The sequence below is a fragment of the Mastigoproctus giganteus genome, chromosome 9 (genome assembly GCF_048544385.1).
Source record: "Mastigoproctus giganteus isolate SK-2022 chromosome 9, ASM4854438v1, whole genome shotgun sequence".
Lineage (NCBI taxonomy): Eukaryota > Metazoa > Arthropoda > Arachnida > Uropygi > Thelyphonidae > Mastigoproctus > Mastigoproctus giganteus.
The window spans coordinates 212998840-213020831 of NC_143583.1; the positions used below are offsets into that span (position 1 = coordinate 212998840).

At 39.1% G+C, this 21992-nt stretch overlaps 1 protein-coding gene across 5 annotated transcripts in view; it reads left to right on the forward strand.

Annotated features, from left to right (window-relative positions):
* Window positions 1-21992, forward strand: part of LOC150081105 (putative 3',5'-cyclic phosphodiesterase pde-5) — a 167874-nt gene that overhangs the window by 137236 nt on the left and 8646 nt on the right. For all 5 annotated transcript variants that reach the window (XM_090382156.1, XM_090382158.1, XM_090382160.1 and 2 more), the window contains 7 exons: window positions 1343-1429; window positions 4919-5069; window positions 6891-7046; window positions 7313-7363; window positions 11016-11137; window positions 11480-11591; window positions 12338-12418. In XM_090382156.1, coding sequence (XP_090238282.1) covers window positions 1343-1429; window positions 4919-5069; window positions 6891-7046; window positions 7313-7363; window positions 11016-11137; window positions 11480-11591; window positions 12338-12418 — 760 coding nt within the window. The remainder of the gene's footprint in view (window positions 1-1342; window positions 1430-4918; window positions 5070-6890; window positions 7047-7312; window positions 7364-11015; window positions 11138-11479; window positions 11592-12337; window positions 12419-21992) is intronic.

Genomic DNA, 21992 nt, shown 5'->3' on the forward strand with positions numbered 1-21992 from the left:
GCACTGCACGACATTTCAGTCGCATAAGATTATCAAATCGCGTGCCAGAGACCATCTGCTAACCAAAAAACTCACCACGCGATATTCACATGTTGGAAGCTTGAAGTGAGAATTAAGCAGTAGTTATTTTTGAGGGGGAGAACAGACACACAGGGAATTCAGGTTAATCTGTGGACACGTACAAGGGTGGAAAAAATAATGGAAACACCTGATATGAAAGCAGTAGTTTTTGTAATAGCTGTTTGATGACAATGCTCCAGTACACACATGTTGAGGATTTCGATCTCTATTCCGAAGAGGTCCTTTCACCTCATCCCACAGGTGTTCAGCAGGACTGAGATCTGTTGGCTGAGGAGGCCAATGAACTTGGCTGAATTTACTCTCATGTCCTTGGTACCAGTTCTGTACAATTCTGGTCTTGTGACACGGTGCATTATCCCGTTGGAAGAACCCATTCTCAGTTGGATGCACTTCAGCCATAAATGGACAATCATACTCCTGGTCAGAAACGATTTCGGATAATCTATGGCATCCAAATGCTCCACTATTATCAACGAGCCCAATCTGCACCGACTTTTGCTTCTCGAATAATTGAACATCCGAAACTAATATCGATTTCTGTAGGAAAGAAAATAGGTGATTGAACTGATATAGTCCTAAAACCTTCCAAAGGACTAACAGAACATACCCTAAAAATTGTTGTCATTCTGTCTGTTGCTTATCGAGTAATGCCATAACATACCTTCATTTAGATACATATAAATCAACGTTTTACTAATAAAAAAAAGTTGCCATATTACAAATTTATATTATAAAATTTCTTATTTTAATAAAATTTGGGATGGCCAATAAATCTCTATATAAAAACCTAAGTATAAAATTTCATAAAAATCTGTTCACCAGAATTCAAGTTGTTACATGCGGACAGACGGACGGATATGAGGACAATAGGTGCTTTTTGCGTTTGAGAACGCCCATGGAACACTTTTACTAGTAATATAATATATGCCAGGAAATAATACACATTTTAAGAGTCTTCTCATAAGATGAACTCCAAGCCACGCGGCTCTCTTAGATGTACAGCAGACAATGAACCCCTAAAGATTTCACAGTATTTCGAAAACCTGTCAACCATTGTTTCTTATTATAGTTCAAATGCAGTGGGCTGGCGTAGCGTGGATGGAGGTTGGCCATTGACATTAACTCTACCAATCAAACTTTAGATTTCTAGAATTGTTAAAGCATCCATTCTTTTCACAGACTAATTATTATTTGCAATTCAGACTGTGTTATTTTTGGGATGGAGCTCGAAAAGAGATTCACTGAATCTTTTCTTCTGTAGATTCAACTTCTCGCCCTATGTTTTGGATGAAGATGAAAAAGTGAGGGCCGCAATATTTATGTTCCGTGACCTCTTCGGAGTACAGAAGTAAGTAGACACCAGAGTGCGCCTTTTTATTATGTGGAACTACTTCATAGAATTCTGAATTTTTCAGATTGGCTGTCTTAACTCAAATTGTGAGAATTTTAACTTTTAATTTCCAAATAGCATTTACAAAATCTAATTTAAAGTTATTAATTTTTTATAAATACAAATATAAAAATTGAAAACTATGTAAACACGAGTGTAGAACGATTTTCTAAAGCAATCAGGTGTCAAAATCAACAAGAAAGATTGGATCCGTTAATTCCACAAGATAAGCCTTCTTCGAGATCAGGGCCTCCGCTGTTTTTAACCCGGGACTACATTAAAAATAAGCAAGGTGTGAAGAACTTCCTACACTGGTGTGCAAAACTTAAGGACCAACACTATTTCTAAAGGTTACAACCAAAAAATCAAACGAAACAGCCTGTGGCGATTTGCATAACTGGGCCGTTCAGTAGAAAGCTGGTGCAAATTTGAATCGTGATGAGAGGGTTCACACAATCAGATAAAAGCAGCAGTTCAGCATTTAAGTGCAAATTACCGAATGGCGAGCACGATTGTTAAAGACGTTCGATTGGTTTCATAAAGTGCTGCAGACAACGAAATGGCCAGTGGACAACATCTGTTTGACTTTACCCGGGATCGAATAATTGGGAAGATTCTGTAGAGTTCGATATCGCCCATAGCATCGTCTCACGTGCGTGGTCGGCCTTCAGAACGACAGGTACAGCTGTTCGAAGGCCCAGTGGTGGTCGTCCACAAAAAACAATGCCCAATGATGACCGCTATCCAGGGTGTTTCAAAAATTATGGTCAATAATTTAATGGTGAAAGGTACAAACTAAAATAAGCAAAAAAAAGTCCCAGTGAACATCGGGCTGCAACTGAACCGTTTCCGAGATAATGCAGATTTTCTGTTAAGATCCGGCACTGACTATGGGAGCACTCTGGGAGGGTAGTCTGTATTGCTGAGACCTTTTACACGCTGGATATGGTAGGGGTACAGTAATTGGAGATGTAAAATTCGCCACACACTACTATGACTCAGTACACGCTCTTACAGAGCAACCCTCCTGGTCGAAATTCCTTGATTTTGTTCTATTCTTTCTAACACCTTTCCTCAACATCAGGTGTTATCTGCTCGTACTCCATGTGCGAAGCGCCCATGTTCTCTAAGGCGTTGATGTACCCTGATGAATGTGCGTCTGTTGGGCTGCCTTCGGCGGGGAAATGCTTCTTGGTACAAACGTGCAGCCTCGAGTGCACTGCCGTTGGCTTTACCATACATGAAGTGGATGTCCGCATACTCTTCGTTGCTGTAACCTCTTTCCATGTTGACTATCTTTTGACAAGTACTACTATGCCCGCTACGTTTCAGAGCATTGAGAGAGGGAAAATGGAGAGAATGAGAATGAGTACAACTTAACCTAAATAAACAAGTCAGTGGTGAATCCCAACTTATGTACAGTTCACCTTGTCAGTGGTGGATCCCAACTAGAAATGTGCAATATCTCGAAAATGATTCACTTAAGGACCCATGTTTACTAGGCTTTTTTTTTTTGCATATTGTAGTCTGTACAGTTCATCTTTAAATTATTGACCATCACTTTTGAAACACCCTGTATACTCCTACAGGCTAAGAGGGACCGACACCAGACAGCGGCATCCATTGCAAACCAGCTGCACAGGAGCGCAAGACGCAGAATATTGCAGTTTACTGTGGCCAGGCGATTCCACAAAGGTGGACTGTTTGCCCGACAGCCAGTACGCTGTGTCCCTTTAACACCTTCCCATCGGAGACACCGTTTACACATGCTACAAGGATTGGACAGCAGCACAATGGGGTAAGGTACTCTTTACTGATTAGAGTAGATTCAGTCTCAGCAGCGATTCTGGACGTCGGCTAATCTGGCGAGAGGTTGGCCCACGGTACCAACCCGCAAACATCACTGAAAGGGATCGATATGGCGGTCGAGGTGTTCTCGTCTGGAGAGGTGTTATCTTGGATGGATTTACACAACTCCAGATACTGGAAGGCGGTACTGTAACCGTGCACGCTACTGTACTGAGGTAATCCTTCCCCATGTGCGTCTGTTCCGAGGTGCCATTGGCTCCGAGTTCGTGTTTATGGATGATAACGCCCCATCGCACTGCAACTGTTGATATGCTTTTGGAAAGTGAGGACACTGTTCATATGGATTGGCCTGCCCGTTCGATCAATCTAAATCCCATCGAACATATATGGGACGCTCTGGGGAGACGCCTAGCGGCACGTACACACCCATTAGAAAATGTTCACCAACTGAAGATGGCGCTGACAGAGGAATGGACGATGTTACCGCAAGAACTTATCAACAACATTGTTCTAAGTATGGACAGTCAGCACAAAGCCTGCATCGACATTAGGGGTGGCCATATCTCCTACTGAGGACCACCTCTTCCCTTTGTTCCATCTTTGGCAGTGATGCATCTGTATCATGGCAGCGAGTGCTATGTTGCCATTTTTGAATAAAGTCCCTCTGTACCGTTTTGTTTCCGTTGTTGTGTCGGTGTTGTTTCCTTCATCATTTCTGTACCTCACGATATTCCTTTGGTATGCTTTTCCCATATTCAGGCCACTCCTATGAGAAGCTGCAGGTGAACACCTGGCTGGTCCTTAAGTTTTGCACACCAGTGTATAACGGCTTTTTTCACGTACATCTCTGTATACTTTTTACGAAAGAAAATTGTAAAAAAATTCAATATTTAATGAGAATTACAAATTTTGTACGGCCTAGAAACAGTTTTATGTTAAATTTTGGTGGACTTTTTTTAATGTGTAGATATATTTTTATTTCTACACCTTGCGAATAACCTTTATCTGGCCCATGTTCCGATGGACCTGAATAGATCCCTTGCATATGCCTTACTAAATTTAACAAAAAGAAATCATGTGATATGCGTTGGTTCAAACTCATACTACAGCATAAAATTTAAAGTTTGCACTTTAAGTCTGTGAAAGAAACATACTGCCATAATATTATAGTCAGGAGGAGAAAAACAATATGAGGTTCAAGGTCTAACAATAAATATCTACAAAGCCTAATAACTCCAAACACTGGCATTTCAAACTGTCTGATCTTTGGGGACAAATGAGGCATCATTCACAGAATTAAATACGTCGATCTGGATTACCCTCCTGAATTGTATCCCAAGCTGAGGTATGTATTTCAAATTCTAAGACTGCTTGATTGATTTGTTTTAAGAACCCAATATCATTTTCCTGCTACCTTTATTGCTTTTATAGCCATATTAGGAAATATTAAAGTACGAAGTATGTCGGTTTTTTTTTTTTTGAAAATTATACTTTAAAAGTTACAAACATAATTTAGCAGTTAGACATGCTTTTTGTAGCGGAAAAATAGTGAATTACAAATGGAGAAGGCGTACAATGGAGTTTTTTTGAACTTCGAAAACTAATATAGAAATAACTAATTCTTCCTTTATGATTTAGATTTGATCTGGAGTGTGTGATACGTTTCACAATCACCGTCAAAAAAAACTACCGTCGAGTTCCCTATCACAATTGGTCGCATGGTTTCAGCGTGGCTAATGCTCTATATGCCATTGTCAAGAAGTCAGATGATGTCTTCCGTCCTTTAGAGGTAAGCAGTGAATATTTGACATAAATCATAGCTAGCCATTTAGAAAGCATGTAGCATGTTGTATGTCGCCTCCGTAGCCAGGTGGGAAGGAGCAGCAGTGCGTAGCACACGCTTTTTGATTAGACCGGGGTTCGAGTCCGTAACTACCAAATACGCAGGATGCGGGAAGGTCAGGGAATGACCACCACATATCCCCGGAGCAATATGGCCTTCGTTGCTAATGCTCTTAAAAATCAAATAACAAACAAACAAGCATGTTGCATCTTCCTGAGATTTGCATCAAAATCCACAGAAGTCAGAATTATTTTACAATATAATATAATGCTTATAAATATTTAAATCAAAAGGCAACTACAGGACCTAGCAGGCTACCTCAACGCCTTCAACCTCTAAATGTTCCCCTAAAATCAGCACAGATCATCTTCTCACTAAAGACCAGTCCAACAACGCTAGAGCCTGCGCTTGGGATCCAGGTGTTCAGACACAGTAATATTTGGGAGAGATATTCCAAACTATCATTCACCGAGCAAGTTAACTCAATACATTTGAAGCTGACTTTTTCTACAAAGAGGCGCCAAGCTGCTCCACACCAATGATCCATACCTGCTGAAAAGATGTATCCAATCTGCACCCGGTCATCCTATACGCCTCAGAGATATCGGCCTCTTCATGGATTTGGAAGAACCCTTGAATCTTTGCGGAGGAATTCTGGCTATTATTCTGGTCCAACACCAAACTCCATATTTTTCCAGATTTCAAGAACAACACAGTCGGCAGAGGCACTTCAACTGTGCCAGTTGTAGATCCGCATTGAGGAAAGACGACTGATATGCACGATCAAGATGGACACGGGTATCATCTTGATCGTGATAACAAATAACAGAGCCGAATTTCTAGGATCGATGCGGTTGGTGAATTCCTCTTGGTCTTATTGCCTGCCTTCAGTACAGCTATTAGCAAGTCATAACGGCCTAGCACTTCCGACAGATTCCTCTCTAAGCACATGCTGCTCTCACTCCAAGAGATCGACGCAGACCTCCAGATGTGGCAGACAACAAGAATACAGACAGAAATCCACGCTAAACTAAAAATTCAGAACGCCACGTCCCAGCCAACTGAACTTTTCGATGCCGAAAAGCGCAGTTGATTTTTAGCTTTTTGCTTTAAAGATGACTTTCGTATTCACATAAGTGATTACGACAACAATCTTTCCACACCGTGGAAAGATTGTTGCAGGTATCACACTTGTCATAAAGGGCAGTAAGTGGTAGAAGATAGTAAGACTTCGCTGGATTCTTTGTTGGTGTGAAGGGACAGATGCAGGATTTTTGCTACTGGAAACTCAAGGTTTCCATCTCGCTAAACAGGCAAACCGACCACAGAATGTACACGCAATTTACAGCCATAATATACTGGCGACTCATGGCTTTAGCTGCCTTGATATTTAATATAAAGCAAACAACAAACCTAACAGCATTATTTTAACTTATTTATGTGTATGTTGATGCTGACGTCATAATACCCGTTTTGATGGTATTCATTTCTAATCAGTGTTAACCTGCAAAAGATGCAACATCAAAAGTGCCAAGTTGTATGAGAAGGAGAAAACTTTAAAATATGGAATAAACTGAGCTGGAATACGAACTAACAAAAGCGGACTTTCTAATGAATGGAAATTTAACTTTCTTTTAGTGGCCGGTGTCAAGTTAACAAACACGGTTGCACTTTATTAACACCTTAAACGCAACTTATTTCTGGCTATGTTAAATCTAAGACTTTATAGTCCTGAGCACGTTAATGGTTCGATATTATTTCTTTAAGGAGCTGTCTCTCTTTGTCGCAACCCTCTGTCACGACTTGGATCATCGAGGTAAAAACAACCAGTTTCTTGTCAATTCGGCTTCTCCATTGGCAGCAATTTATTCCACGTCAACTCTGGAGCACCACCATTTTAACCAGACTGTGTCTATATTGCAGGTAAAGTAACGAATCCTTCTCAATCGAATGAAGAATGAAATCTAAATAATTTTTCTTCCCTTTTTCCTGTTTATCAAATTGTTAAAATTATTTTCTGAGCTCCTGATAAAGTAATGTTTAATTTTAATGCCTCTCAGAATTCTATATATATAGTGATATTTGTATACTATTGTGTAAAGCCTGATTCATTAAGATTTTAATGTGATTCGTGTCAGTTGTGATTTTATAGTCCAATTAATTTGTTTATCTGTACTATTTTTTTGCAGCAAAATGGGCACAATATTTTAAAGAATTTATCATCGACTGAATATAAGCAGGTAAGTTGGAGGTTTATCCATCTGTTGCTATCATTTCGAATATGCAAGTAGTTGGCCATTATTTTTAAGGACTAATGCTTATCTCTTACAAAATACAATACGTGTTTAACCCTTTTCTTTAAAGCAAAAAAATTGCCTAAAACCCCAAAGGTCCAAAGTGTACAAACAAATAAAAATGCATTGCAGAAGTATACAACGTCGGTGGACTAAGAAATTTTGATAACAGGAAGGAGGAATTTTTGTCCATTCGTCCACACAGCGGTCACTTCAGCTACGGAATGCGAACGTATTGACCTGGCTTGAAGCCAAAGTTTTAATTCATCCCAAAGCTGGTTAAGATCGGTGTTCTGGGTAGGCCAATAAAGCTTTTGCACGCCCATGCCTTCAAAAAAAAGTCACTACAGGCTTTGAAGTATGAGTGGGAGGGCGGCATTTTCATATGAAAAAGAAAAGGTCCTTTCCATTCTGTTGCCACAGTGTGGGAAAAACGAAATTGTCCCAAATGTCAGTCTACTGTATATCATTCATTGTTCCAGAGAAGACAACGAGCCCAAGCCACGCCAGAATATGGCAAAATTTCTGCTAAACTACACTCCGATAACGTTCCCGGCATCAGCCACACCACAACGTGTCCATCAGATCGCAGAATTACCATAATTCATCACTCCATATCACAGAGTTCCAATTACAATTATTCCAAGGCACCAATTTTTCATGGATTGGGCACTAAGCAAGTTGACTCTGCATATTGCAGCTCTTCCGTGAAATTCGATGCAATGCATCTCCCTACGTTCGTCCTTGTGTCTACTAATATCAGTTCCTGTGGCCTCCCTGAATTCTTCGTTGATGTATTCGATGAGGACTGACAGGATCTACTGAGTGTCTTCCGGTTTTGTTTTGTTCTTCCCGTCAATATCTGCTGTTTACTGGAATGCTTTTCGGCTGTAGTAACACTATGACGTATCGTGTCCATTTGGTGATTATATCAGCCAACTTGATTCAGGGATGCTGCAGAAACGGAATGATTGGTAATATAGCATCCTGTGATGACCCCCCCCCCCATTGGAAGTCTCTAACCTCACCGTTTTGAACTTCTATTACTACTAACTTCGTTGATCTGCTTATATGTGGCTGCTTTTTTGTACAACTGTTGTAAGAGCACCAGTGGCGTTAACCATATTGTGCCGCGTGAATGTCTACAGAAGTTTGTGTTCACGGACCGATTACGATTTGCATGTTGTGCAGGCTAAAAACTCGGAATAACTCACCGAGAAACCCTTACTCTCTCTGCTTGAAATTAGCTAACTACAGTTCGATTGAAGAAAAATTTTGAATTGTAGTCCACGACGGGACTCGACCCATCGATCATCTACCCATCCTCTATGAGAAGTGCGAAACACTATACTGTTGCTTTTATACCCATTCTTGACATAAATGCCGAGTACGATTATCTTTCCCAAAAATGTCTGGATACTTTTGGTAGTATAGTGTATATTAATTCATTTGTACGTATTGTTAAAGTGCGTTAATTTAGTTACAAAAAGTAAGGTATAATACACACATTTGCCAAAAACGAACCTTTGTATTAGGACAGTCACAGACAGAAGGAATACGAATAAATGCAAAAAAACTGACGTGTTTGTGCAGTAATCTAAAGCTAGAATGGGGAAAATGAGTGATCTATCAGACTTTGAAAAAGGCCTTATCGTGTGAGTACACGTTTAGCAGGAGCAATTCAAGAAACGAAAGACATAACTGGTTTCTCAGATGCATCCATCTCTAAGGTTTTTAATGACGGTAAAGCAGGCCGTTCTTCCACATCTCAAAGGCACAAATGTGGCAGAAAAACAATACTTCAAGAGCGAAGCCGTCATACTCTAAGGAGAATTGTATGGAAAAACAGGACATTCAACCTGCAGCAAATATTATTTCAACCCGTACTGCACAGGGAATTGAAGAAACTGGGTATTAGCAGTCGCACGCAAATTCTAAGCCCATTGTTTCAGAGAGAAACAGAAAAATCGGCTTGCAGTGGTGACGAGAACGTCGTGATTGGACAATGGAAGAAAGTCATATGGTCAGACGAATCACGATATACTTTGTTTTGCACAGATGGTAGGCAAAGAGTGTGGCGAGAACCTCATGAAGCGATGGACCCTGCATGTCTTGTGTCCATTGATACCGGTGGAAGAACAAATGTCATCCATGGAGTACCTCAATTTTGTGTCAGATTTACTGCACCCTGCAATGTTACACTTCTATCCTGAAGTCTTATGGCCACTTTATGGATGACGATGCAATAGCGCACGTGCCAGAATGGTTCGGAGAACATGACACGCATTGCCACCGTATTTCCTGGTTACCACATTTATCTGATCTCAATCCTAATGAGAATGCGATGGAGATATTTATTTTTAGGAGCATTAGCAACTAAGGCCATATTGCTCCGGGATATGCGGTAGTCATTCCCTCACCTTTCCGCATCCTCCATATTTGGTGGTCACGGGCTCGAACTCCGGTCTAATCAAGAAGCGTGTGCTGTGCACTGCTGCTCCAGCCCACCCGGCTACGGAGGCGCCGCGATGGAGAGAGAACTATTTGGCAATGAACTCCTCATCCATCAATTTTGTCGCGGCTGCGCGATAAAATTGGAATGGTTACAATTAGGCCAAAATGTACTAAAATACCTTAAAGAATCCGTGCCACACTGCACATTTGCTGTTATTCGAAACAAATGCGGCCCGATCCGATACTGAATAAAGTTGTGTGTAATGCAGAAGAAATTAACACTGTCATACATATAAATATGACTTAAAAGTGAATAAGAAAATGATGACTATTGCTAATAATACACACACGGAACAATTTTCCTTATTTGGGATGTATCAGTTGGATAATGGCGGTATTCAACACTCGGATAACAGTTATTTTTTAGTCAGGAGATATGTGGGAATAGTCATAACAGCAATAACTGCAGCGTATCCAGACTCTAGACGTACTGTTGTCAACCTTTCGAGGCTCGTGTGCTGCATTCAGTCTATCTGCTTTGGGGATTTTCAATAAGTTGAGATTTTAGAAAGCGTAGGGTTGCCCATTTATGTGCAAGGAAACTACTTGTGAATTTGCAAAAACGAACACACTTCAAGATTAAGATACTTTCTGGCTGGTGCTTTTGTTTGAAGCCGAGAGGGCCTGATTATTCTTTGGCGATTTTCTCAGCACTGACTTGTTTGGATGATGGAACCGAAACAATTTCGGATGCCACTTTTGGCATCAGTGCCATAGGATGCTATTCCTCCCATCTTCCCGTTCCCATTCCTTCAGCGCAGCTAGCAGCGATTATAACCACTGCTAGCTGTGCTGAAGCTAGCAGTGATTATAACTGCCAGCCTTTTCCACCCGGCGTGGGTCCTCCCCATGCCGGGTGGAAAAGGCTGGGATTTGAATATTGTAAATGACGCGAGAAATTTCTATGGACTTCCTGTTGATCACTTCGATTTCTTCGTAGCCAGTGGGGGAAAGACAGGGTCACGCCAATAACAGTCGCCTTTCAGAAGATCTAATGTCTTCTGAAAGGTGACAAGTGCAATATTAATTGAGTAGATCTGCTGAAAACACTGTGCAATATCTATAATTCTTTTGTTTTTTGCAGGTTCTGGGTAACGTCAAACACTGTATTCTGGCGACTGACCTTGCAGCGTTCTTCCCGAATAGAGCTAAGTTAAAAAATCTGCTAGATGAAGAAAAATTCGACTGGGACAACTCGGATCACAGGTAAACGAAAAATGTCAGCGCTAGTAATGGACATTACAGCGCATAAAATTGAACCATTTTTAACACGATGGTGAACTCCGAAGTTAATTCTAACTGCAATTATGGGTTAATTACTGGTGAATTAAAATTTGCATAATATGAAAGATAATATGGCTAACGTTAAGTTTTACATCATCTTTGAATTCGTTTATGCGAATTTTATTCTCATAAACGAATTAAATTTAAATTACCAAACAGAACCAAAATTAATATAAGTGATTTTAAATATAAATCCTAAAATTTTTGCAACTTTAACTTAGAGCATTAATAATATTATTATTAATAACAATTTAACTGTTTTAGGTTACTTTTACAAGCCATTTGTATGACTGCATGTGACTTATGTGCAAGCAGCAAGCCATGGGATCAACAAGTGGAAACAGTTAAAGTAATATTCGAGGAATTTTACGATCAGGTGGGTGACGCAAATTAAGAACAATCACTTAATTTTAACAACTTTACTTAATTTATAAATTACATACTGTATATGTTTATATACCTTTAAAATAAGTGCAAGTGTTCCTTTGCTTGAAAGATGTCGGTCTTTTTTTCCACTTCAAGATTCTTCAATGCATCTTATTAGTGTGCTTGGTACTGCTTTGCTCCCTTCATAATACTTTATCTAAATAGAATCACGAGTTTGTTATATTCATGAGACAGTTTAGTTATTTACAGTAGAATATTAAATGTCTCAATTATTTTGAGTGAAATTAAAGAGCAAGAAAGCGAAAAAAAGTTTAGGATAATCGAAATTTCGGATAACTGATATAATGGCTTGTTAAAAATTCGAGATAAATTCAAACTAAATTAGATCTTAATTTAATTAAATCCCTCTGTACAATCTTCGTTTGTTTGATCAGAAATCTGGCCATTGATCTAGATAAATTACGACATAAAAAGCAAAAATAGATATGAAACAGAAATTATGATATATCTTTCAAGTCAAGTACATGCTGCGCCAATTAACCAAGGGTACATGCGCTGCTTTAAACCTCAATGTAAATATCACCTCCCACAAAGCTTGCATCATCACCTCCCCCCCCCCCACACACAAAGCTTACATCTGTCTCATGAGGCTAATCAGATTAACAAAAAGACACTAATAATATCTAAGCCAATAGAGGCTTGCCGACTCTTAATCTGGTGTGTATTTTACTGTAGGGAGATGAAGAAAGAGCTCAAGGAAGAGAGCCAATACCGATGATGGACAGAACCAAGAAACATGAACAACCAGCTTCACAGGTAATTTTTTATCTTCCTTTTTTGGAAATTTACAACCCTTTCATGCACTTTTAACTAATTTGAAATTCTTCAGTTTAATGCGCACTATCCTACCAGAAATACTCGAATATTCGTAAAAAGCACAAATTAATAAGTAGAACCACCTTTGACCCAACATGACAGTATCGAATTGTTGTAGAACACTTTTGATCAGTTCCTTGAAGCAGGAACTGATAAAATGTTATACGCCCATTCCACTTTATTGCAGTTCAGTTATAGATAAAGGACATATTGCCACATCCTCATCCTCCGAATTAACGTTTGGATCGCCGGACTGGCCAAGCAAATTGGACTTGGTTTTTTTTCTTGTTTTCCACGCCAAGGTTTTTATGTACTGTTCGCAGTGTGAGAAGGAGCATTATTCCAAAAGATAGAAGGCCCAATTCCACAGAACTGCCAGAATAAGCACAACGGAACTGTCCAATGTATCACTGATGGTTTTTGACACTACAAAAAAAATTACACTGAAGCATCCACACACCTAGAACCAGTCTCCGTCTGCGAACTTCGTTATTTAAAGACCACAATAAGGTAGGTGATGGACCAAGGCATTCTCCACACGCCATGGTCTGAAGAGGGATAAAAAGACTCGTCACTCCACAGGACCTGTTTCCACTGTTCCATAGTCCAAGAACTGTGGACCGGGCACAATGACAAACACCTGGTATTCGTTGGCATGATATACAGCCTGTGAGCCGCAGCTCTCACATTGCAGTACAAGTAAACACATGGGTTGTGTTAGGGTAGCTAAGAATAGGAACAAGTGCATGTATACTTGCGTATACACCAATGCTAGAAGTTTGGTAAATAAATTTGATGAATTTGAGGTGTTGGTCAAAACATCAAAGGCAGATATTGTTGGGATATCAGAGACGTGGGGCCAAACAGATATAAGGAATGCAGAACTGAAATTTGGGGAATACAATGTGTACAGAAAGAATAGAGAGGATAGGAAGGGAGGAGGGGTTATGCTATTAGATATGAAACACATAAAATCCAAGGATGTGCAGTCGACATCGCTGGACAGTGCAGTGTCGAGTCGGGTTGGTGTGACATAATCACTGGGGGATCAAAATTGAAAGTAGGAGTGTGTTATAGGCTCTGATCAGTATAATAAAAAACTGTACAGGGAAATAGAGTGCGCCAGTAAATCAAAGAGTCTTATAATGGGGGATTTTAATTTCCCAGATATTGACTGGAATTTGTGGGTTGATCACTCGCACACTAGCAAGGCTTTTGTGGATTTATTGGATGATTGTTTTCTACATCACCATGTTCAGGAGGCAACTAGAGGGAGTAATACTCTTGATCTGATTATCAGCAGCGATTATTTATGCATTAATAATTTATTTACAGATAAAGGAACCACTAGGTGGAAGTGATCACAGTGTACTACTATCAGGGGCAAAGAGAGGGTTTTTGCTTTGTAAAGGCGACTACGGAGGTCTGAGACAGTATTTAAATTCTATACGGTGGGAGCAACTCATGATGTTACCAACAGAAAATTAAAAATGGGAAGCATTCAAAGAATTAATCTTGGAAGCTACTAGGTTTTACATACCAACTAAGAAATATTGCTCAAGGTTTATGCCTAAATGGATGTCAGATGAACTAATGAGACATATGGCAGAGAAGAAAAATGCATGGGATACATATAAGTTAATGGGTGACATGGAAGCCTATGATAGATATAAGCTAGTCTATAACCAAGTCACAAAGGAGGTTAGGCAGGCGAAGGCAGATTACGAGAAATCATTGGCAAAGGGTGCAAAGAAAAACAGCAAAGAGTTCTTTACCTATGTAAATTCTAGAAGGAAAGGGATGAATCAGATTGGTCCACTGGATATTGATGGTTCAACTGTTGCTAATCTTGCTCAGGTGGCTAACAAACTAAATGAGTATTTTGCATCTACATTCACCCATGAGGAGTTATTTAGGGAGGGGAATGCCAGAGGTGAATTGAACTCTGGCAGTGAGCTAGATGATTTTGTAATAACTGAGAGGAAAGTAGAGGAGAAATTGTTCGAGATAAACATAAAAAAGGCACCCGGGACGGATGGAATCTATCCAGTTATATTAAAGGAGGCAACATAGGAAGTAAGCAAACCCTTAGCCATAATTATGAGAGCTTCCTTGGACTCAGGGGAGGTACCCATGGACTGGAGATGTGCAAATGTGACCCCAATTCACAAAGGAGGATCAAAGGGCGACACAAGTAATTATAGACCTGTGAGCTTAACTTCTGTTCCAGGAAAATTAATGGAGGCACTGGTTAAAGAAGCACTGCAGGATCATTTAGACAAGACTTCAATTATAGCTCGGACACAGCATGGTTTTGTTAAGGGAAAGTCTTACCTGACCAATTTGATTGGATACTATGATGCAGTCACAAAAGAACTGGATGCAGGGAATAACTTTGATATTATATACTTGGATCTTAGAAAGGCTTTTGATACTATTGCACATGGAAGACTGCTGCACAAATTGGAGCAGTGTGGCATTGGTGGCAAATTGTTGCTATGGATAAAGGGGTGGTTCAGGGGGAGAAGACACAGTGGTAATTAATGGACACTGCTCATCGTGGACTAATGTTATTAGTGGAGTCGCTCAGGGCTCAGTGTTGGGTCCATTGTTGTTTTATGTATTTATAAATGATATTGATGATGATATATCAGGCTTAATGTCCAAGTTTGCAGACGATACGAAGGTTGCCAGGGTTGTTAGTGACACTAATGACAGTAAAAAAAAAAAAAAAATGACAGTACGCTGCTGCAACAGAATCTAGAAAAGTTGAGCAGATGGGCTGAGAGGTGGCAAATGAAGTTTAACATTGACAAATGTAAAGTACTGCATATGGGAAGCAATAACTGAAGAGCAACGTATCAACTCTGTGGTACTACACTGACAATGTTAGAGAATGAAAAGGACCTGGGGTAATTGTGCAGGCAGATATGAAGTTTTCTGAGTAGTGCAGACGGTCTGCAAGATGGTGTCTTGTCAATGATATACAGGAATTTTGCGAGCAGGGATAAGGAGGTGATATTCCCTTGTATAAGGCAATGGTCCGGCCACATCTTGAGTACTGTATACAGGTCTGGAGGCCTTATTTTAAGGATGCAGAGCTGTTGGAATGAGTACAGAGAAGGGCAACAAGATTAGTGAATGGAACAAAGGGGTGCTCTTACGTAGAAAGGCTTAAGTTTTGCAAATTACAGTGTCTGGAGACTAGGCACCTGCGAGGTGATCTGATTGAGGTGTATAAAGCCTTGAATGGTTTGAGCATGCTCAGTGCTGATGGGATTCTTCCTCTTGCTCAGAATAATCATCTGAGAGGGCATAAATACAAATTGAAGAAAGACAGATGTAGGTTAGATGTGCGGAAGTTTGTCTTTAGTCAGCGGGTAGTTGATTGGTAGAACAAACTTCCATCTTTTTTTGTGGAAGTTGATAGCCTAAATAAATTTAAGGCTGAGCTAGACAGGTATTTGGAACGAATGGAGGGGTGAAATGGGAGCGGGGTTTTTTTTTTTTTTTTTTTGACTGATGCTGCATAAGCTTGCTTTCTTGTATCGTATGCCTCTACTAATGTTAATGAAAATCCAATCATGCAACGCCCTCTGGACAGTGGACACACTTTAATAGTAATAGTAATATAGTAATAGTATTCGCCTGGAAGGAAGCCACAGGCTTTTACTGAACTGGCAAAAAAAAAAAAAACCCAAGTAGATAAGAAGAAAATACAAATTATATGCTTCGTTCCTCATATAGGTAACTATCCAGTTGACCTCTGAATTTATTCAAACTGTCAGCGTCAACTACCTGCCCTTGCAGGTAGTTGAGGTTGACAGTTTCAATTACCTGCGAGGGCAACTTGTTTCAGCAGTCAATGGCCCGTTGGCTAAAAGAAAACTTCCTGCAATGTAATCAAATTCTCAACCCCTGTATGAATTTATAACCTCTAGTTATGGAATTGTTTAGAACAACGAGAATTCCACCTTCATTCATTTTACTAATCCTTCTCAGAGCCTTATAAACCTCAATCAGGTCACCTCTGAGGTGCCTGGTTGCCAAGTTCTGTAGCCCACATAATCGGGGTATTTCCTCTTACGGTCGTCATTCTGCCGATCTTACTATCCGAGTTTCTCGTCTTTGAACCCTTTAAAGAAGCTCAATGTCTTTTTTTCAGATGAAAAAATATGTGTACAGGAATGTCTCTGAGACACTCCTTTGTACATCTGGAGACCCGTAAGACACAGCGGGACTTTAGTTTTCGGTTCGAATCCCTCCACTGTCTTTTTTTTTTTTAAATAACCTTTCTTGTTTTACATTTCATCGAATTTCCTACATCATCGACGATTAATCATTCCATTATGCATCACACTAGGCAAAATCTGGCCTTATTTTTACTGTACTAACCTTCATTTATTATATCTCTTATTTATTAACTGTTAAGAAATTAACTGTATTTTCAGTAGCGAGAACAACTTCCAGTTGTTTGCATCGGCCTTAAACTAAAATAAAATGAAGAAGAGATCGTCTGTGATTGCTTTGCTCCTCTTCGCGGCAGCTTAGTCGGCACGATACATCGTTGTCTGCTAATCCTTTGGGGACGGTTGGGTTCGATTCCCATCGAACACGGAAGGGATTTCTAAAGGCTTTTCCAAAGACCATGGCTCTGTACATATTACAAATTCGTATTACCAAGGAGCATCATTCCCACATTTGAGGTGGTTCACCCCCCCCCCCCAAAAAAAAACGTTTCTTAAGCTAAGACTCTATCCAAAAATGGCCAATCAAGTTAATTATGGGAAGTAATTTTCTCTTAAGAATTCACTGTACTCTTCAAGAATTCAAGACGACGAACTTCTCTATGTGAAATAGCCCCCTATTATTTGAGATGAAGAATGCTTCGCCGTGGAGACGATATCGTCAGTATGAAATCCTTCTCCTCTTATTTTTCTAACAATCTGTAGGCCATGTGAACCAGGCAAGTGGAATATGATTCATCAGAGAAAAACACATTTCCACTGATCCTCAGACCAACTAGCATGCACTTTAGAGCTAGGCTTTCATTTTTTGTGGCTTTATTTTGATTTTGGGTGACGTGCTACTTATCCCTATGAGAAAAGGCGTCTACGTACATAAGACCGAGACTGATTACAATGAACACTGCTCTTCGTGGACTAATGTCCTTCTCTATTCATGTGGGATTTACCTAAAGACGTAACTACCATCAAGGGTAAAAAGGCAACGGTTTTTGCTTTCCAAAAGGGGACTACAGTGGTCTGACAATTTTTAAGTTCTATACAGTGGGCCAACCAATCATGTTACCAACAACAAATTCTACAAATTCTACAACGTAGAAGCTACTAAGATTTTCATTCCAGCTAACAAATACGGTTCGAAGCTTAGGCCTAAACGGATGTCAGGTAAACTTATAAGACTCGTGGCAGAAAAAAAAAATGCATAGGATTCATATAAATTATCAGATGATACAGAAGCCTGTGGTAGATATAAAGCAGTCTACAATCAAATTATAAAGATGATTAGGCAAGTCAATGCAGATTATGAGAAATGTTTGGCAAAGAATGCAAAGCCAGCTTTAATTATATAAACATTAGAAGGAAGAGGATGAATTCGATGATTTAATTGTTGATGATCGCGCTCAGGTTGCTGACAAACTGAACGAATATTTTGCATCTACCTTCACACGAGAAATTCTTTAGGGAAGTCGATGCCAGAAGTTTATCAAACTCTTAAAGGGAGCTAAATGATTTTGTGACACCTGAAAAGAAAGTGGAAGAGAAATTGTTAAATTAACATAAAAAGACACCTGGATAGGATCTATCCAATTATATTAAGGGAGGGAGCAAAGGAAGTAAGCAATTCCCTGATCATAATTATGAGAGCATTTCTGGATTCAGGGGAGGGCTCTGTGGACTGGAGACCTTTGTGAATGTATCCCCAATTCACAACGGTCCATCAAAGGGTGACATGGGTAACTACAGACCAGTTAGCTTAACTTCTGTTCCAGGGAAAATAATGGAGTCACTGCCTAAATAAGTAATGCAGAACCATCTAGACAGGACTGCAGTTATACTTCAGTAGCAGCATGGGTTCATTAAGGGGCGGTCTTCTCTGACCACTCTGATTGGATACTATGATGCAGTAACAAGTAACTTGATGCCAAAAATAATTTTCATATCATATACTTGGATGGATTTCAGAAAAGCTTTTGATACTGCTGCACAGAAAAGAGTTCTGTACAAATTGAAACAGCGTGGCATTGAGAGAAGTTACTGCAACGGACAAAGGGATGGTTGAGTGGTAGAAGACCGAGACTGGTTATCAATGAACACTGCTCTTCGTGGACTAATGTTATTTGTGGAATTCCTCAGGTTCAGGTGTTATTTCTGTATTTATTAATGACACTAATGAAGGTATGCGGCTGTAACAAGATCTAGAAAATTTAGACCAAGGGCTGAGATATGGCAGTTGAAGTTTCATATTGACAAATGCAAGGTACAGTACTACACTCAGGGGAATGAAAAAAAAAAAATTAAAAGGCCGGGTAATTATGCAGTCAGATATAAATTTTTCTTAGTAAATTAATAAGAGGAGTTTACCTCAATATAGTACGTGGAACACTTCCGTATGATACCCTCCAGAAATTAAAACGGAAAAAACGAAAAAATCGACAACTTACCGGTACATTAAAGTAAAATATAAATAATTAAATAATTAAAGTAAAATATAAATAATTAAATAATCAATTTAACACAATTCAAAACAATTAAAATTCAAATTAACGCAATTAAAAGAATCTAACGAAAATATTCAAAACGATTTTCCTTCCTAAGGAAAATCGTTTTGAATATTTTCGTTAGATTCTTTTAATTGCGTTAATTTGAATTTTAATTGTTTTGAATTGATTTTGAATTGTGTTAAATTGATTATTTAATTATTTATATTTTACTTTAATTATTTAATTATTTATATTTTACTTTAATGTACCGGTAAGTTGTCGATTTTTTCGTTTTTTCCGTTTTAGTTTCTGGAGGGTATCATACGGAAGTGTTCCACGTACTATATTGAGGTAAACTCCTCTTATTAATTTACTAATATTATCATCAACGTAGAACATATTGAGTATTACAGCTCTGATTCATACTATCTAATAAATTTTTCTGAAAAGAGCAGATAGGCAGCCAGGACAGCTCATGGAGTTTTGTTAATTATATAGAAGAATTTTGCTAGCAGGGATAAGAGAGTGATTATCCCATTGTATAAAGTAATGGTCATCTTTATGATGACACAGAACTGCTGGAACGAGTATAGAGAACAACAAGACTGGTGAGGGGAACAAAGAGGGGGTGCTCTTACCAAGAAAGGCTTCTTCATTTCTACAAATTGTAATGTTTGGAGACTAGACACATGCGAGATGATCTGATTGAGGTTTGTAAGGCTTTGAATGGCTCAAGCAAACTCAATGCTGATAGGATTCTTCGTTTTTATCAGACTACCTCAGGGGGCATAAATTCAAATTGAGGAAAGACAGTTGCAGAATATATGTGCGGAAGTTTGCTTTCAAACAACGGGTGGTTGATTGCTGGAACAAACTTCCATACGTTGTTGGTGGATAGTTTGGATAAATTCAACGAAGAAATGCACAAACAGTTGGAGGGAATGGATAGGTGAAATTGGGATTTTATTTTTCCTCGTGTATCCCTTCTACTTTTCTTCTCTTCTTTGGAACAACCTTTCTTGACATGTATTTCCGTAAACTTTAATTGATTTTCTGTTTATACTCCGGACGACCACCCGGTCAGAGGAGTTCACAGAATAGAGAGAATACAAGAAAGATTCTTTTTTTTTTTTTTTTTTTTTTTTTTTATTAGCAAGCGGTCCTTAACTGGCAACTCCGCTATATACATATATTATATATCTTCATATGATATACAGAAATTTAAATCAGATATATAAATTGAGGCAAAAGGAACTACAGGACAAGCATATAGCACAATAAGCCATATGAAATATTTATGACCAAAGTGGTGCAAGGAGCCACTGATCTTACGAAGTCAACATGAGATGATAGTCTATAAGCCTTCTACTCTTGTTTCTTCAAGTTCAAGCAGCACTAATCTTCTCTGGAGCCAGAATAAATAACTATAATACTGGTGTACCTTTGTCTGCCTCCACGAGGCGGAGTGTTGGCAACGTTGGGTCCGTCCCAGCTGCAAAATGACCAGAGGAACAACCGTACACGACATTACACATATACAAGATCCATACACCCTTAATCCTCTGGCATTGACAGTGTTCTGTTTCACACGTACAATGTATACTACGTGGAGATGGGGGAACCCCTGGTGCCGTTTGACACTAAACACTAATATTCTCTGGAACAATTTCTTGGAAAAATTTTGGAAAGTCTGAAAATCTTCCTCAGTCTTAAATAATTGAAACTCATCGCCCTCAGTCAGCTGAGCAACATTTGGACTAGCAAATAAAAATTAATTTCTGAGATCCAAGTGCTCATGACAATAATATAAAACATGACACAATGTCTCCAGAGCCATGCAGTGACATTGCCAACTTTCAGAAACATCCAGCCGATTAAGCGTTGCTAAAATGAGCCATGACTGGTTAATAAAAACATAGTTTGTAGATTAGGCACGAACCATTTTTCTGACGGAACATCAACAATAGAGAGAAAGAACCTATGAGTTATTCACCTTTATTTGAGTTAGCCCATCTATGATTCCAAAGTGTCATTAAGATAGCTAAGATTCGCTTAGGATCATTAGCCAAATCCAACTCAAGATCAGGAATAATAAAATGAGTTCCACGCCGAATGTTGAAAGTTCTTACTTCGTAAATCAGAAAGAGTTCAATTGGCATTTTCCTTGTGACAATCGGTAGCGCATCAGCGGAGACAGTTCTATAAACTAGAGCCATCTTCAGGAGCATCATTCTATGAATGAAATACAGTTTTTTAAATATTTTTTTTTTTAAATTAGCACAGCTCTAATTCCCCAACCTCTAATACCTCTAATACCCCAACCCTTCCTAGTAATTCTTGCTATCATGTTAACAAATTCTGCGACCTTTTCAGATAGAAAATTGATGTGGTGTGAAATCGAAGACCGCTGCCAATGAAGACTCCAAGATATTTAATTTTCTTAACGGGCTTTATACTTTCACAACCAATCAGCACATGAGTTTCTCTACGAACACATAGGTTCAGCAATAATATTTTTGTTTTTCACCTAGATATTGTTAATTTATGGAAGTCACACCAAGCATTCGGATCTGTTATCATTTCATTAGATCGTTGTTCAATTTGTAGCCGTGAAGAGCTTTCAACTAATATTACCAAGTCATCCGCATATGCACATGATTATATTCCTTCCATAACCAATCCTCTAATACCAATTTAAACATTAGTGACCTAAATAGAGATTCCTGCGGACATCCTCGAATAGAAGATCTAATTACCGAATTCCAACTAGACTTAACTGTAAAAGATCTT